The sequence below is a fragment of the Nycticebus coucang genome, chromosome 12 (genome assembly GCF_027406575.1).
Source record: "Nycticebus coucang isolate mNycCou1 chromosome 12, mNycCou1.pri, whole genome shotgun sequence".
Classification (NCBI taxonomy): domain Eukaryota; kingdom Metazoa; phylum Chordata; class Mammalia; order Primates; family Lorisidae; genus Nycticebus; species Nycticebus coucang.
Window position 1 is genome coordinate 99466439 of NC_069791.1, and position 15835 is coordinate 99482273.

At 50.3% G+C, this 15835-nt stretch overlaps 1 protein-coding gene across 1 annotated transcript; it reads left to right on the top strand.

The window, feature by feature from the left end:
* Positions 1-10407: 10407 nt before the first annotated feature.
* On the top strand, positions 10408-15400 carry LOC128562053 (testisin-like). The gene is made up of 5 exons (XM_053556656.1): positions 10408-10474; positions 11191-11356; positions 12269-12552; positions 14765-14919; positions 15170-15400. Exons 1-5 carry the CDS (start codon positions 10408-10410, stop codon positions 15398-15400), a joined length of 903 nt encoding a protein of 300 aa, XP_053412631.1.
* The last annotated feature ends 435 nt before the right edge of the window (positions 15401-15835 follow it).

A 15835-nucleotide genomic window follows, 5' to 3' on the forward strand; every position in this document is an offset into this window, starting at 1 on the left:
GTCCGGGAGAGAGTAAGTGCTGTACAAGTATTAATGCTCAGACAGCATTACCAGTCTCTCCGCCGAGACGATAGCCATGAGAATGAATACATAGAGCCAGAAGTTCCATGATTAGAACTTCCCCCCCAAAAAAACAAATGGGGGAATGAAAGAAAATATTACCATGAGAATGTCACCACTTCTCGCTCCCTACCATAGGAATGTGACCTTTTGTAACTGTTCCAGAAGATAGCCCCAGGAGCTTCAGCAAATGTTTACTATTAAGTAAATATTTGACTATTAGTCTTGTCTTAAGACAGTTGAATAGTGAACTAGAGTTCTCCTTATCTAATTAGAATCCCAGGTGTGTTTATTCTCTCTTACTTTGTTAGAGTCCCTGGCATGTCTGCTATTCCCACCTACTTTGTAGTTTTTGCCTTTATAAGCTTGTAAAAAACTGCTGTGGGGGACTTGATTTCTCGGCTCCTAAAAGAGTTGTGAATCAAGTCCCCGTATACAGGAATAAAAATCCTCTTGCGTTTTTGCATCAAGAGACGACTCTTGCGGTTGATTGGGGTGGTCAGAGCTCCGGGCTGAGTGGGGGGTTCTGCCCCAAGTCTTTCAGGTAAGCCAATCTCTTTTCTCATAGACATGGGGACAGTTTTTCCATGCTGCCATCTTAAAGTCCTCTAAGGTCAGATGTGGAGGCTCATGCTTGTAATCCTAGCACTCTGGGAGGCCAAGGAGGGTGGATAGCTTGAACTCACAAGTTCAAGACCAGCCTTAGCAAAAATGAGACTCTGTCTCTACTAAAAAATAGAAAAACTGAGGCAAGAGGATCACTTGAGCCCAAAAGTTGGAGGTTGCTGTGAGCTATGATGCCATAGCACTCTACCCAGGGCAATAGCTTTGAGACTCTGTCTCAAAAAATAATAAATAAATAAATAAATAAATAAATAAATATCCTCTAAAACAAACAGAGATCTTGGTGGTGGGAATTGACAGTAATTTACCACGGCCTCAAGCTACTTCACCCTTGTGGTGCTTGAATCATGCTCCTCCTTGGTTATTGTCTATGATAGGGCCACTAATTATGATCTTTCGCATTCTCAGTTTCAGACCAGTAATCCTCCACCTCATCTCCCAATTTATTGATCAGGCAGTCACCCAAAAAACACTTGCACCCTACGTAGATATCAACCAGTTCAGACTGAAGACCCAAGAATGTTCCTGTAAACGTTACTCCCTTCCCCTCCCATTCTCCTTACAGCCCACCCTCCCCCTCATCCCACAAGAAGCAATCAAAGAGACACCATGCCCATCACCCCACCTTCTTATAATAGACTAAAAAGACCAGGATGATAGAGTCACACAGAACCAACCCACCCAAATAGAACCTATCCACCCAGGAAGAAATGAGTACATGAATATCCCACCCAGGAAAGAGTAAATGTGCCAATCCCTACCCCTCCAACACTTTTAATTCCCATCCACCTTAATCCATATACTGATTTCCTGCTCAAACTCAGCTCGACTGTACCCAGGTGGAAATAAAGGCCGTATTGCCCACACAGAACCTGGACTCTGTTTCCTTTTGTTCACATTTTGGAATAATCTTTTATTTTCGGTCTTTGGCCTCTCAGATCCCTTGGGCTGCAGTTGAGAAGGGCCTCCCTGGGCCTCCCCACCACACCTGGAGGTGGTTGTGGGGGCACAGTGTTGAAGGAGCTAAGGAAATATGCCCCAGAATATGACTCCTTGGTATAAAGAGTATTTCAAATTAAAGGCCATTCATGGTAAGGAAGCATTGAAGGAGACTTTTCCTCTATCTACATAAAACCTGAATAAACTGATTGAGAATCAAAAGGGGCTGCTGACTTCCTTAATACATGCTAATAGACCTGGCCCCAAGGTCATCTGAAGCACAATACCTGTCTCTCAGGTTAATCAACAAATCAATCTGTTTCTATCCATCTACCTATACCCCCCACCCCAGCAACCACTTGCTGCACCTGTACTTTCCACATTCCCCCCTCTCCCTTCCAAAAGGCAGCTGTAAAGTTCTCTGACCATCACTGAGACTTTGGGTAATTATTCTGTGGTTCCCTCATGCGCATGGTATTTGGAAATAAACTTTCTCTTATTAATCTGCCATAATTGTGAGTTGATCTTTCACAAACCAGATCAAAGGAAATGGGCAGGTTTCACCCTGATCCCTACAGTGTCCTGGGGCAGTGTGCAAGAGCCTAGCCCAGTCGCAAGTGTTGTAATACCACAGGACACAGAGGGAGAGTACTTTTAGGGAAAACCTTGCCCTTTTGCTATGCTCAGGGGGCCTGGTCCCCACCAAGCCGTGGCCTCCAATTCAGCCCCTTCCTTCTCACTGCAGGGAGTCTTGGGTGGGGGTTCAGGGCCCAAAGCGTGAAGTCAAGCAGATGTGGTACAGATGGTGTCAACATATGGAGAAGAATATTTGTTCCCCCAGCACCTGGCATCTCACCATCATCTCTTTCAAGATGCCCCATATGCCAGAGGTGGTGGGTTCAAGCCCAGCCCCAGCCAAAAACAAACAAACAAACAAAAACACAACACAACTAGATCTTTAGAAAAAAACCTAGGCAGTTGGACTTCTAATGAAGACCTTTGTAGGCTGAATGCTTTGCCAATGATCCTGATCTGCTGCACTTGAAGAACAATCCTGAGGAAGATTTTTTTTTTCAGAATGTCCTGCGGAGTTTCAAGAAGTAGCTGGGTTGTACCTAACGGTGGAAACTGGTAACTGGAGCTCTAAGAGATGATACCACACCTTGAAGGCCAGATCAATGAGATCTCACTAGGTGGGTCTGAGGGCCCTGGGGGAATTCCACCATTTTTTTCTACCACATGTGAGGGGAAGCTGGGGGTGTCAGTGGAGAGGGGGTATAGGGTATTGTTTAAGGGAAGGATATGGATCCGTAATGAGAATACGTGAATGATGGGAGGTTATAGATGGAAGAGAGGTATCCATACAGAGGAATTTTCCAGGTGTTCTGATTGAGAAAAACGGAGGGATTGTGTTGTGCCCAGGAGTTCCACAGACCACACTGCCAAACAAGCCAAATTTACAGCAGAGTCCTTTTATTGAAGAGCCAGCTGGTGACTGCCTCAGTGTCCCAATTTGGGGTTTCTGAAAGCAGCCCCGAGTGCTTTAAGGGGTCAGGTTTGTAAGGCTTGGTCTGCATCCTGGTTGGCACGCAGCCTGTCCAGGTGTATTCGGGTGGGGTAGAAAACAAGCATTATACAGAAGCAGAATTTTGCGGTTAGTTAGCCATATGTTGTGTATCTTTTAGTACTTTCCCTACCTGGTATTATTTAAAAGTCAGTCTGGGAACAATTGGTACCTCCCAGTCCATTTCTCAGGGGAGTTAGTCAAGTAAGAAGTTAGTGAGTACTTTCCCATCTATCTTGGGAGTGAACCAGACTTACTCCATTTTGTTGAGGGCTTGCAGCCCAGGAATTTGTCAGGACTTAACTGGTATTTTTCCATTATAGCCTAGGCCTAACAATTGTAGGAGGGGGGTTGGAAAGGAGCAGGAGAGGCTGGGGAAGGGCAGTAGGGGCAGAGCTGTTTGCCAGGTTAGGAATGAATAAACAATGGAAATTCCGATGGGTCAGGGGAAGCCGGTGTTACAACATGCTCCAGGAGAATCTGAGAGACTTTGCAAGATGAGTACAGGGAAGGAATGTTTCAGAGGAGGAGAAATACCCAGATGTAGGGAATCTCCAATCATTTGCCCAATTTTTTGACAGTAATTATTGAGATCAGTGAGAAGTGAGAGATCAAAGGTACCGTGTTCAGGCCAATGCAAGCCACTGTCAAATTTGTACAGAGGCCAAGCAGCATTTTTTTTTTTTTTGAGACAGAGCCTCCAGCTGTCACCCTGGGTAGAGTGTCATGGCATCACAGCTCACAGCAACCTCCAACTCCCCGCCTCTGCCTCTCAAGTAGCGGGGACCACAGGCGCCTGCCACAACGCATGGCTATTTTTTGGTTGCAGCCGTCATTGTTGTTTGGCAGGCCCGGGCCAGATTTGAACCCACCAGTTCAGGTGTAATTGGTGCCTCAGCCACTGAGCCACAGGTGCTGAGCGGAGGCCAAGCAGTACAGAAAAAAAAAAAAGAGATGTTTTGGCTTGAGGTCAGGATAGAGCTTGAGAGGCTTGAGGTGAGTTAGAGACAGCTTAGACGCAAAGAAGGGGGAATCTGTGACTCAGTAGTGCCCATATCATCAACTGTAGGCAGAAAATAAGTGAGATGAAAGCTAAGATATAGAGAACTCCCAAGGGGGGGACGGAGGAACGAAACAACTGAGACTGCAGCCGGAGAGAGCCCACCCTCTGTGTGTGTCTGTTGGCTGAAAATTGATCCAGACCTTTGGGAGGGCACTGGATGGGTGAGCCTGGCTCATGGAACTACCAAAAATGGTCCAGCCCATAGTAGGGTTATGGGCTGACAAGCCTGGCTCAACCAAAAAATAGCCGGGGGGCAGCACCTGTGGCTCAAAGGAGTAGGGCGCTAGCCCCATATGCCGGAGGTGGCGGGTTCAAGCCCAGTCCCAGCCAAAAACTGGAAAAAAAAAAAAAAATAGCCGGGCATTGTGGCAGGTACCTGTAGTCCCACCTACTTGGGAGGCCGAGGCAAGAGAATCACTTAAGCCCAGGAGTTGGAGGTTGCTGTGAGCTGTGACACCATGGCACTCTACCCAGGGTAACAGCTTGAGGCTCCAAAAAAAAAAAGATTAGGAGCTGGAGTAAATGAGGTGCAGAAAGTAAAGATGATGAGTGTTGATGTTTTAAAAGAGATGGAATGTTATGAGAAGTAGATATTTGGCGGCATGACAGGCAAGTTTCTGGGCCTCCAGGGAAAGGAGAGATGTGGCTGCCACTGCTTGGAGTAAAGGGGACAGCCTAGGGCTGTGAATTCTGTCTGTTTTGAAAGGAATGCTATTGGGAGGTGATTATTGTGAGGTTTCTGTGTTAGGACCCCTACTGCATACCCTTGGTGTTCTGACACTGAGAGGTAAAATGGATAACGGGGATCAGGGAGATGGAGGGAGAGTGTTTGGGACAGAGAGGATTGTAGGGACAGGAAGAAACTTGACCAAAGCTGGTTCAGGTCTAGAAGGTCAGTTGGCGGGTCTTTAGTGGTGGTGGCCCCAAAATTGGGAATACAGGCTCTAAAATATCCTAGAACCCCCAGGAAGGAGAGAAGGTCATTTTTGTTTGGGGAAGGAGTAAGGAGGAGTGGCCTGAATGCAGTCAGGAGGGATGAGTTTTTCTCATTCCTGCAAGAGGATGCTGAGGTATGAGACAGAGGGAGAAGTTAACTGAGCTTTGGAAGGGGACACTGTATACCCCTTGGTGGTGAGGAAAAAGAGTAAGTGGATGGTGTCTTATCGGAAGGCAGTTAGGGAGGGGCTGCATAAGAGAAGGCCATCTATATCCTGAAGAACTGTGGAATTTTTTGGTAAAGTTAACTGCTGGAGGTCGGCGTGAAGTGCCTCACCAAAGTAATGAGGACTGTTTCTAAATCCCTATGTGAAAACTATCCAGGTGAATTGTTGACTGGTGGAGTAATCAGGGTCAGTCCAGGTGAAGGTAAAGAGGGGTTGGGAGAGCTCATGGTGTGGTAAAAAAGGCATCTTTGGGATCTAAAACCGTGTAATGGGAGGTACTGGAAGGAATGGTAGATAGGAAGGTATAGGGATTAGGGACTACTGGGTGAATAGACTGAACAATTTCATTTAGGGCCTGTAAGTCTTGCACTAACCGATATGAACCATTGGGTTTTTTTTACAGAAAGGATGGGAGTATTGTAGGGGGAATTAGCAGGTTTGAGAATACCGGCTGACAGGAGTTTGGGGATGAGTGGTTTAATGCCCCTGAGGGCTGCTGTGGGGATCGGGGATTGTTTAAGAGAAGGATATGAATGTTGGGGTTGGAGGGTAATGAGAATGGGTGAATGATGGAAGCCTATAGAAGGAAGAGAGGGGGCGGCACCTGTGGCTCATCGGAGTAGGGCCCCGGCCCCATATGCCAGAGGTGGGGGGTTCAAACCCAGCCCCGGCAAAAAAAAAAAAAGAAGGAAGAGAGGGTTCCCACATGTCGGAGTCTATGGTTGGATTGAGAGAATGGAGGGATCGTGGGGGAGAGGTTAGAGAGGAGTGGGATGGGTAGTGAGAGGTGGGAGCCAGCGGGAATAATCAGAGTTGCTTGTAATTTTGAGAAGCGATCTCTGCCTAGTAGGAGAATGCCGCATGAAGGCATGATAAGGAATGAATGTGAAAGAGTGTCTGGGAAGTGAGCACAAGGACAGGGTAGCGTGAGGGCATAGCAAATTGCCATCAGTACGCACCACTGAGGTCTCTGTTGTAAAGGACCTTTGTAGGAGGGTAGGGTGGAGTAACTGGCCCCGGGATCAATGGGAAAAGACATTGGCTTACCTTCCACTATTAGAGCTATCCAGAGTTCAGTCTTAGCAATCATCCAAGGGGCCTCCTGTGCCTCTAGGACCCATCACTCTTTGGCAGTCAAGCCCAAGAGGTTGGGGAATTCAGCCAGGTCCTGGGAGTGACTGTGGACCAGATTCTCAGAAGGGCCTGGGCTGTCAGACTTCCAGTGAGGACTTCTGCAGGCTGGACATGGCTTGTGTGTGTATGGGGGGGGGGGTAGGGGGTGGATTTGGCCACTCTCTGGCCCAGTTTTTCACACTTAAAGCCTGGTCTGAGGGGGTGGTGGTGGAGGTGGTGGTTTTCTTTTTCCAGACTGTCCAGAGGAGTTTTGCAAAGTAGCCAGGGCTTATCTAATGGAGGAAGCCAGTAACTGGAGCTCTGAGAGGCACTGCCGCTTAGAGGCCTCTTCTCAGTGATTGAAGACCTTGAAGGCCAGGTCAACAAGATCTCACTGGAGGCTCTGAGAGCCCAGGGGGGATTTTTGGAGTTTTTTGCAGATATTGGGTGCAGGCTGGGAGATAAAATGCATGTTAACAATGAGCCTGCTCTTGTCACTCTGGCGATAGGGCGGTATAGCGGCGGAGGGCTTCATTAGGATGGTCTAAAAACTGGGCAGGTGGGCGGCACCTGTGGCTCAGTTGGTAAGGCACCGGCCCCATATACCGAGGGTGGCGGGTTCAAACCCGGCCCTGGCCAAACTGCAACCAAAAAATAGCCGGGCATTGTGGCGGGCGCCTGTAGTCCCAGCTACTTGGGAGGCTGAGGCAAGAGAATCGCTTAAGCCCAGGAGTTGGAGGTTGCTGTGAGCTGTGTGAGGCCACGGCACTCTATCGAGGGCCATAAAGTGAGACTCTGTCTCTACAAAAAAAAAAAAAAAAAAAACTGGGCAGGATTTTCATCCTGTTTCTGGGTTATTTCTTTTAGTTTGTCGTAATTGATGGCCTTATGGACTGCTTTTTCAAGTCCCTCTAAGAGACACTAGACCATGTGGTCACAGAGGTGGACTTCAGGAGTCAGTTTGGTAATTCCAATCGGGGTCTTCCTGGGGCACTGCCCTAGCACCCTCTGGCAGGGTTTGGTCTGTTCTTCATAGATCTTCCGTGTGGACCTGGGCCTGGGTCCACACTTGTTCCCTCTCCTCCAAAGTTAGGGTGAAGGTGAGGATGACATAAATCATGCCAGGTCTTATCATATGATTGGGTTAGATATCTGAATTCTTTTTTTCTTTTTTTTTTTTTAAGTGTTACTGCCTTTATTATGCCATAAGGCAGTATTTTATACATTAACTCATCTTACAGTAAAAACATTTTATGTACAACTGTAAAGTAACTGCTGCACAGACAGCTCAAACTTAAAAATGAATGAAAGTCCTCTGAGTTGTATGATACATAAATTGGAAAATAGTTTCTCTGTAGAAAACAGTAAAAATGATAACGTTTCCCAGGCTACCTTAACAAGTCTATTTAAACCAAATAGTAGCTGAATACATTATACATTTAAAATACCATTTGAATTCTGGGATCCAGGAAAAATGTTAGTTTCACTTACTGTAACAGTTATGTTTTTCTTAAAATTGAGTTGTGCGAAGTGTGATTCCTATTAATTTCCCTCTTACTCCTGATTTATGTCTGATTATTTTTCTTTAGGCTAGTCTATAACTCACATCAAGTTTTAGCTATTCCTCCCTAAAGGATAGGTACCATACATATCATTTTACTCTGCTTGATAAAGTACCCATTCTAGATATCTGAATTCTATTTTTTTTTTTTTTTTGGCCGGGGCCGGGTTTGAACCCGCCACCTCTGGTATATGGGGCCGGCACCCTACTCCTTGAGCCACAGGCGCCGCCCTCTAGATATCTGAATTCTTAAGTGTGTTTTGTGGGATCTGTGGAGAATGAACCTAGTTTCTGACTTATGTGGGACAGGTCTGAGAGAGAAAAGATGAGCCCTGATGATATATCTTCCCTTCCTGCACCTTCTTGGAGCGGGTACAGAGGTTGTGGTGGTCCTGAAGTAGAAGGTCCAAAGGCATGGTCAGATCTAGCATGAGGTAGAGAAGTTGGGTCTACCATCTTTCCTCGCCCACCCTCAGGCAGTGGACGGCAAGGGGTGGTGATGGGTAGAGGAGAGATCAGGTGGAATTCTGTGGGTAGGGAGGAGGCTGGGGGGATGCTGTGAGGGGGAAGAAAGGGGATGGTTGTCTTCTGTTTTGAAGGAAGATAGGGGAGAGTCAAAGGGCTCAGGGGTTTGGTGCAAGGAAAATTTGAGAAGGCTCATAAGACAAACACAAAAAAGGAATGTTTGGATGGAGGAGGAAGGCCTGGATGTAAGGGACTTCCCACCATTTGCTCCATCTCCAACAGTAATTGTCAAGGTCAGTGAGGATTGAAAGGTCAAAGGCCATTTTCAGACCATTGTGAGCCATTGTCTAGTTTGTACATAGGCCAAGCGGTATTACCAAAAGATGAGGCTTTTAGGTTTAAGGTCAGGATAAAGGTGTAGAGGCTTGAGTTAAGAGGCAGCTTAAAGGTGAAGAAGGGGGAATCCATGACTACTGAAGGTAGAAAATGAGGGTAAAGTGAGGTTAAAGCAAGGATGAAAAGAGAACTCAGGCAACACCTGTGGCTCACTGGGTAGGGCGCCGGCCCCATATACCGAGGGTGGAGGGTTCGAACGTGGCCCTGGATAAACTGTGACAAAAAATAGACAGCTACTCTGGAGGCTGAAGCAAGAGAACCACCTAAACCCGAGAGTTGGAGGTTGCTGTGAGCTGTGATGGCCGGTGCAAGGAAAATTTGGTTCACAAGATGGTGAACTTTCCAAGGGCAGCACTTCACTAAGGGCAATAAAGTGAGACTCTGTCTCAAAAAAAAAAAAAAAAAAGAGAACTTAGGAGGAGGAGATGGCTGAGGATGGGTTGGGGAAGTTACCAGGCATCCCTCACGCACTTTTAACCAGCCTGCGGTCCAGGCCAAGGGTAGGGTATCCCCACTCACTAGTCATTGGACCCGCGAGTCTGATTGCTGGGGTTAGTTCATGACTGGCACCGGATTTAGGAAGCACAGACTATCAGAATTTTCCGTCCAGAAATGGAGGAAGAGAGAGAGAGGAGTTGTAAAGGAGAAAGGAAAGAGAAGTTGAAAGGTTCAGAGAGGGGCTAAAAGAACTGGTGAAGAAAATAGAGGAGATTTTAAGACTCAGAGAGGGGCTATAGACAAATGCTCACCTCACTAATGGATGGATTCCAGGCAGGGATTGGAGTCCTCCCATTTCCCTTTATCTGGTTGGAACAAGAGTTCATCTAGTTGGGAATGGGTCCCATGGGGTGTATCTCAATCCCAGAAGGGTATTCTCCCCATCCCAGGTTTTCAGCACAGGGCAGGGCGCCAGCCACATACACCCAGGCTGGTGTGTGTTTGAACCCAGCCCGGCCAGCTAAACAACAATGACAACTGCAACAAAAAAAACCAGCCAGGTGTTGTGGCATCATAATGGTCTCCAAGAAAGTCCAGTGAAGGGACATTTTCCTGCCCCAGCCCAACAGCAGTAGGTCCCTAACCAGCCCAGGGGTGACTTGCTACTGTGCCTTAATGAGGTATCTGGCTGTGGGCCAGGCCCTGGGTCTTAGAGGAAGTAGTGGATGGAGGAAAGGGAACACGGGGGACTCAGGACCCCAGGTTACAGAGCAGAAAGGGATTGTTTGGGTCCACTGATCTGTGGTACACATCAAAGAGTGCCATTGGGGGACCCGCCCATAGTTCCAGAAAGCCAGGGAACTATGAGGCCTAAGAGTCCCCCGACAGCCTGTTGGCCCAGAGACCAGGCTGGGGCAAGTACTGGGCCAGAGTTCCCCAGGCTTCCGCTCCCCAGGGGGCGCCCCGTCGGTCCTGGAGCAGGAAGGAACAGAGGGGGTGCCAAGCTTCGGCAAAGGAGGCCATGGGCACGTGTGCAGCGACGCTGCTGCTGGCGCTGTTGCTGGTGCAGGCGGCCCTCGGGAAGCAGGGTGAGCTCAGGGACGTCGCTGGGCCGGGTGAATGGGGGAGGGGAGCGGGGATAGCACAGGGAGCTCGCTTTCTTGCCTCCACCCAGAGTCATAGGAGGCGGCCCTACTGTGAGGTAAGGGGCAGGAGCTGCTCTCCCTGCGCAGGGCACCCGGGTCAGGGCGCAGCAGGCGCCTTACCTATTCTACTCCCTGCCCCAGATCCAGAACTCTTTAGTGTTTTGAAAGTAACTGATGGAGGCGGCGCCCGTAGCTAAGTGGGTAGGGCACCGGCCTCATACACCAAGGCTGGTGGGTTCGAACCAGGCCCGGGCCAGCTAAAGCAGCAATGACAACTGCAACAACAACAACAAAGATATCCGGGCGTGGTGGCGGGCCCAGCGCCTGTAGTCCCAGCAACTTGGGAGGCTAAGGCAAGAGAATAGCTTAAACCCTAGAGTTTGAGGTTGCTGTGAGCTGTGACACCACGACCCAGGGCGACATAGTGAGACTCTGTCTCAAAAAAAAAAAAAAAAGGAACCGATGGGCCGGGGGTGGAGGGGCGAGCCCTATGGACCACGTGGGTAGATCTCCAATGACTATCCTGCACATAACAAGATCCCAGGAGGTATCTGGGCGCCTTGGGTGGGCTCGCGGATCACGGGGAGCCCCTGCACGCATCCCAAGGGGAGGGGAGGCCTGCGTCATGGCTGAGCCCCAGGTCGGTCTGACCATCCCAGGGTCCTGTGGCCGACGGACCAGCCTGTCACGTGTGGTGGGTGGACATGATTCGGAGCTTGGGCGCTGGCCATGGCAAGGGAGCCTGCGTTATTGGGGCTCCCACATTTGTGGAGTGAGCCTGCTCAACCACCGGTGGGTGCTCACAGCTGCACACTGCTTTGCTAGGTGAGTCTGGGGTCAGGTTGGGATAGCTAGAGGGTACTGGGAACCTTGGCCCCAAGTCTGCCCCAGCACCTGGTGCACAAGGTGCGGGTCACTGTCTCCTGAGGCCCAGGCTGGGCTGCTGCCAGTGATACCCACATGGGTTTCCTTTGGTGACCATGTAGGAAATCCTGTCAGGTTCTTCCAGGAAGTTCTTTGAGAATATTTCTACACTAGTTCTATGATCATTTTTTTTTTGGGGGGGTGGGTATTCTTTTTTTTTTTTTTTTTTTTTTTTAATTTGGCCGGGGCTGGGTTTGAACCCACCACCTCCGGCATATGGGACCGGCGCCCTACCCACTGAGCCACAGGCGCCACCCTTCTTTTTTTTTTTTTTTTTCTTATTTAGCCCAAAGGATATCACCATCTGTGCTGCCCACCCTCATTCCTCCTCTGGTGGTTGTGTACCACAGGTGTGCAGATGAGGGCCACTTGCTAGGCCCTGAGCTGCCTGTGGCCCAGTCTCACAGGGAAGGTGTGTTGGCTTCACCATGCTGGGCACCCACGTTGCCCCAGTGCATCTGCTCCTTTGTCCTTGGGGCTGCATGGGGGTCCTGCTAGAGGACTTGGCTCAGTTCAAGTATCTGTAAGGACTTGGCTCAGTTCAAGTATCTGTAGAAGGCTCTCTGAGTTGGCAAGACCCCATCCTCCTGTTTCACCCTCCCTCTCCCCACAGTCCTCAGGTTCTGGGACTTTGATTGTGGCCTCTTGGGCTGTCCCAGGTCTACAGGTGCTATTGTGCGCAGGAGAAGGACTTGCTAATGGCATCCAGGATGAGCAACTAGTAGCAACCCCACAGTCTCAGCTCCTGTGCTGGGCCCCTCAGGTGGCAACCTTCCATCCAAGGGCCCCTGACTGTTCTCTCCTCCCTGCCAGGTCTACTAACCCCTTTTCATGGTCCGTCCAGTTTGGCGAGCTGACTTCCAGGCCATCTTTCTGGAATCTGGAGGCCTACTACAATCGTTACCAGGTGGACAGTATTTATCTGAGCCCCAAGTACCTGGGGTCGCCACCCTATGACATCGCTATGGTGAGGTTATATTCAGACATCAGCTACAATGCTCACATCAAGCCCATCTGTCTCCCGGCCTCCACATCTGAATTCCAGAACCGGACGAACTGCTGGGTGACCGGCTGGGGGAAAATCGAAGAGAATACATGTGAGGCTGGAGTCAGATGGGTCTGGGCGGGCCCTACTCCTACCTCATGCACCTCTCCCCATGACTCGGGCACAGCAGCCCCTCACTGGCCTGGGGCACAACGGGAGCCCCTCTTGCCAGCCTGCTCAGCCTCCTCTCCTCACCTGCTTTTCTGCTCTCACTGCCACCTGCAAGAGCAAGAACCAAACACTCCGTTCTCTCTCCCTCCAAGGCTATGGGGGCCAGGAGGAGGGTTTGGGAGGGAGGCCAGCTTGGCTCAGGCTGCAGGGGAGCTGGGATCCTGGTGGTGGAAACCCCAGCCACTTCCCCATGGTGGTCATGCACTCTCCCAGGTATTAGGTCCCCACTCTGGCTCCTTCCTGCCTGTTGTACCTCCCTAAATCTGGTGCTCTCTCTGCAGTCTGAGCCCATTTCTCTGTCCTTAAAATTTCCACCCCATGTTCCTGCTGCCTCAGCTCCACACTGGAAACCCCTTGCAGGACCTCCATAGGCCTGACCTGCTCATTCCTCAACACAGATGCCCTGAATGTGCTGAGCGCAGCACCCAGAGAGGTGCCCTGGGGCCTCCAGCTCCCCAGTGTGGGCATGTTCTTTCTTCGAATGTCCCTTCCCGTGGCTCACTGGCCTGGCCGGTGGCTGCATCAACCTGTGACAGTAGTACATGTGTGCTTGGCACGGTTCTAGACTTGGGGACCCAGGAGTGAGCAAGGCAAGAGTTGTGTTCCTCCTAGAGCTTACCTAGGAATGAAGCTGGGAATGTTTTCAGACCCATTTTATAGATGAGAAAACTGAGGGAGTCATGGGAATTTCCCAAAGCCCCAAAAGTACTAAATAGAAGAGAAGGCAGGGCCCATTGTCTCAGACAGGGCAAGGGATGTCTCCAAGGTCACACACCTGGATTTGGCAGGGAGAACAGAGAACTCAACACCAGGTCTGCCTCCCTCTGAAGCAGTGGTTTGCAACCTTCCTAATGCCGCAACCCTTTAACACAGTTCCTCATGTTGTGGTGACCCCCAACCGTAAAATTATTTTCGTTGCTACTTCATAACTGTAATTTTACTACTGTTATGAATTGTAATGTAAATATCTGACATGCAGGATGTATTTAGGAGACCCCTGTGAAAGGGTCGTTTGACCCCCAAAGGGGTCACGACCCATAGGTTGAGAACCACTGCTCTAAAGGAAGGGCTCTTTCCCTCGCTCAGAAGGAACATCTGCTGCACAGGATGAGCAGGTGTGGGCAAAGGGGCCCTCCCTCCCTGCCCAGGGATTTCCCCTGAAGTCCCAGGCCTGGCCTCATTCTCCCTGGAGCCCCCTGACCAGTGTGAAATTCTGCTCTGCCCTGTGCTAGCTGGGAGACCCTGGGCAGGACACTTCATCTAACTGGGCCAGGGTCCTCATTTGGAAAATAGGGTCCATACTAGTTCCATTGTCATAGGGTGGCTCTGGGGTTGTTAAATCCTAAGGGCTTGGAAGAGTCCTGAGCACACAGGGAGTGCAGCCTGCGTGTCAGCTCCTCGTTATTGTTGTCCCCCTCTGCAGGAGAAGGTGCTGATGGGGACCCAGACTTAGGAATTGTGTAGACCAGCGGTTCTCACCCTGTGGGTCATGAACCACAGGAACCGTATTAAAGGGCTGCGGTATTAGGAAGGTTGAGAACCACTGGTGTATACAGTGGGTTCCCAGCAGGCTGTGACACTTCCCTGGTTCCTTGCTGGGGGGTTAGGGGAGATCTTTCCCTGACTCTGTCCTTATCTGGGAGTGGGTCTTGATGGCTGCTGCACTCAGGGGTGCTGAAGGGGCCCTAAGAGCACATGGCTCAGGCCCCGAAAGTGCCCCAGTGCTACTGAGGTGAGAGAGCCCAATGTACGGCTCTACCTGGCCTGGCACCAGCTGCTGCAGCCAAGCTGGGTTCACACAAACCATCTCAGTCTCAGCCCCTCCCTCTTCCTGTTTTAGCTGAGTAAAACATCTCTCCTGGCTCAGGCAGGACTATCACCCCATCCTCCAGACAGGGAAACTGAGGTCTAGGAAGCAGCTCTAACAGCCTATCCATCCACTAGGTCCTTCTGTAATATTGTTGAGCACCTGTGATGTGCTGGGCTAGAACTGAGGGTCATCAAGAGTGTCATGGCGGTCTCCCACAGCCTGTGTAAACCTTCCCTAGAGAGGTGGCTCATGATGTCTTTCTCTGTCCTCCCATCCCCCATAGTTCTGCCATCTCCCTACACCCTCCAGGAAGTGGAGGTTGCCATCATAAACTCCACTATGTGTCACCACCTGTTCCGAAAACGTGCTTTCCGCTTGAACATCTTTGGAGACATGGTTTGCGCTGGTGATCCCCAAGGCGGCAAGGATTCCTGCTTCGTAAGTGTCCCTCCCACCTTTCCCAGTCCCAGACCCGAGAGCAACCAGTGTCCTTTACCTCTTTTGATCTGTACATCAACCCTGGGTGGTAGAGGCCATTGGTCCACTTCGCAGATGCAGATTCTGAGGCTTGGTCATTGCCAGGGGAGGAGTAGGATTTGCGCCCAGCCCCACAGCCCCTCCTGCTCTCCTGGCCTCTCTGCTGCTTGCTGCCCCTACCCAGGCTGGGCTCACTCACATTGCCCTCCAGGGTGACTCAGGCGGGCCCTTGGCATGCCAAAAGAATGGACTGTGGTATCAGGTTGGAATCGTGAGCTGGGGAGAAGGCTGTGGCCGGCCCAACCGACCTGGTGTCTACACCAATGTCACCTACCACTTCAGATGGATCCAGAGGCTGATGAGTGGTGTTCCCAGGCCAGATCCCTCCTGGCCACTACTTCTCACTCTGCTCTGGGCAAGTGTGACCATCCTGAGCCCCTGAGTTATCGAGTCAGCTGCTGAGCTGTACTCTAGTCCTCTCTGTCCTGTGTGCTAATAAACTCATTTGAACCGATGCCTGGCAGAGCATTCTTCCAGCCTGGGGTCTCCTTGACAACCTCCTTCCAGTCACCCATGTTCAACCCTTGAACTGCCCTCACTCTCAAATCTTTGCCCGCCCATCTGCATGACCCAACATTTCATTTCAAACAACAGAGCTCTCTTCAGGAAGATGATTGACGGAAACACAGTGGTAGCTCCAGGGTGTCAAGGGCTAGGAAGGCTGGGGGTGGGAATGCCAAAGAGGAAACATTTCAAATGCCCCCATCCCAGGTCTTTGCAAGGCTGACCAAGACCAGTCCCTTGGGTTAAGGGAATTTATTTGGGAGGGGATCCCAGGGAGCACAGGCGAAGAAGTAGGGAAACCAAGGCAGGGGAG

Coding starts and splice junctions, on each gene's coding strand:
- LOC128562053 (XM_053556656.1), top strand. CDS start 10,408: ATGGGCACGTGTGCAGCGACGCTGCTGCTGGCGCTGTTGCTGGTGCAG. Junction 11,357..12,268: donor GCTGCACACTGCTTTGCTAG/GTGAGTCTGGGG, acceptor CCTCCCTGCCAG/GTCTACTAACCCCTTTTCAT. Junction 14,920..15,169: donor GCGGCAAGGATTCCTGCTTC/GTAAGTGTCCCT, acceptor ATTGCCCTCCAG/GGTGACTCAGGCGGGCCCTT.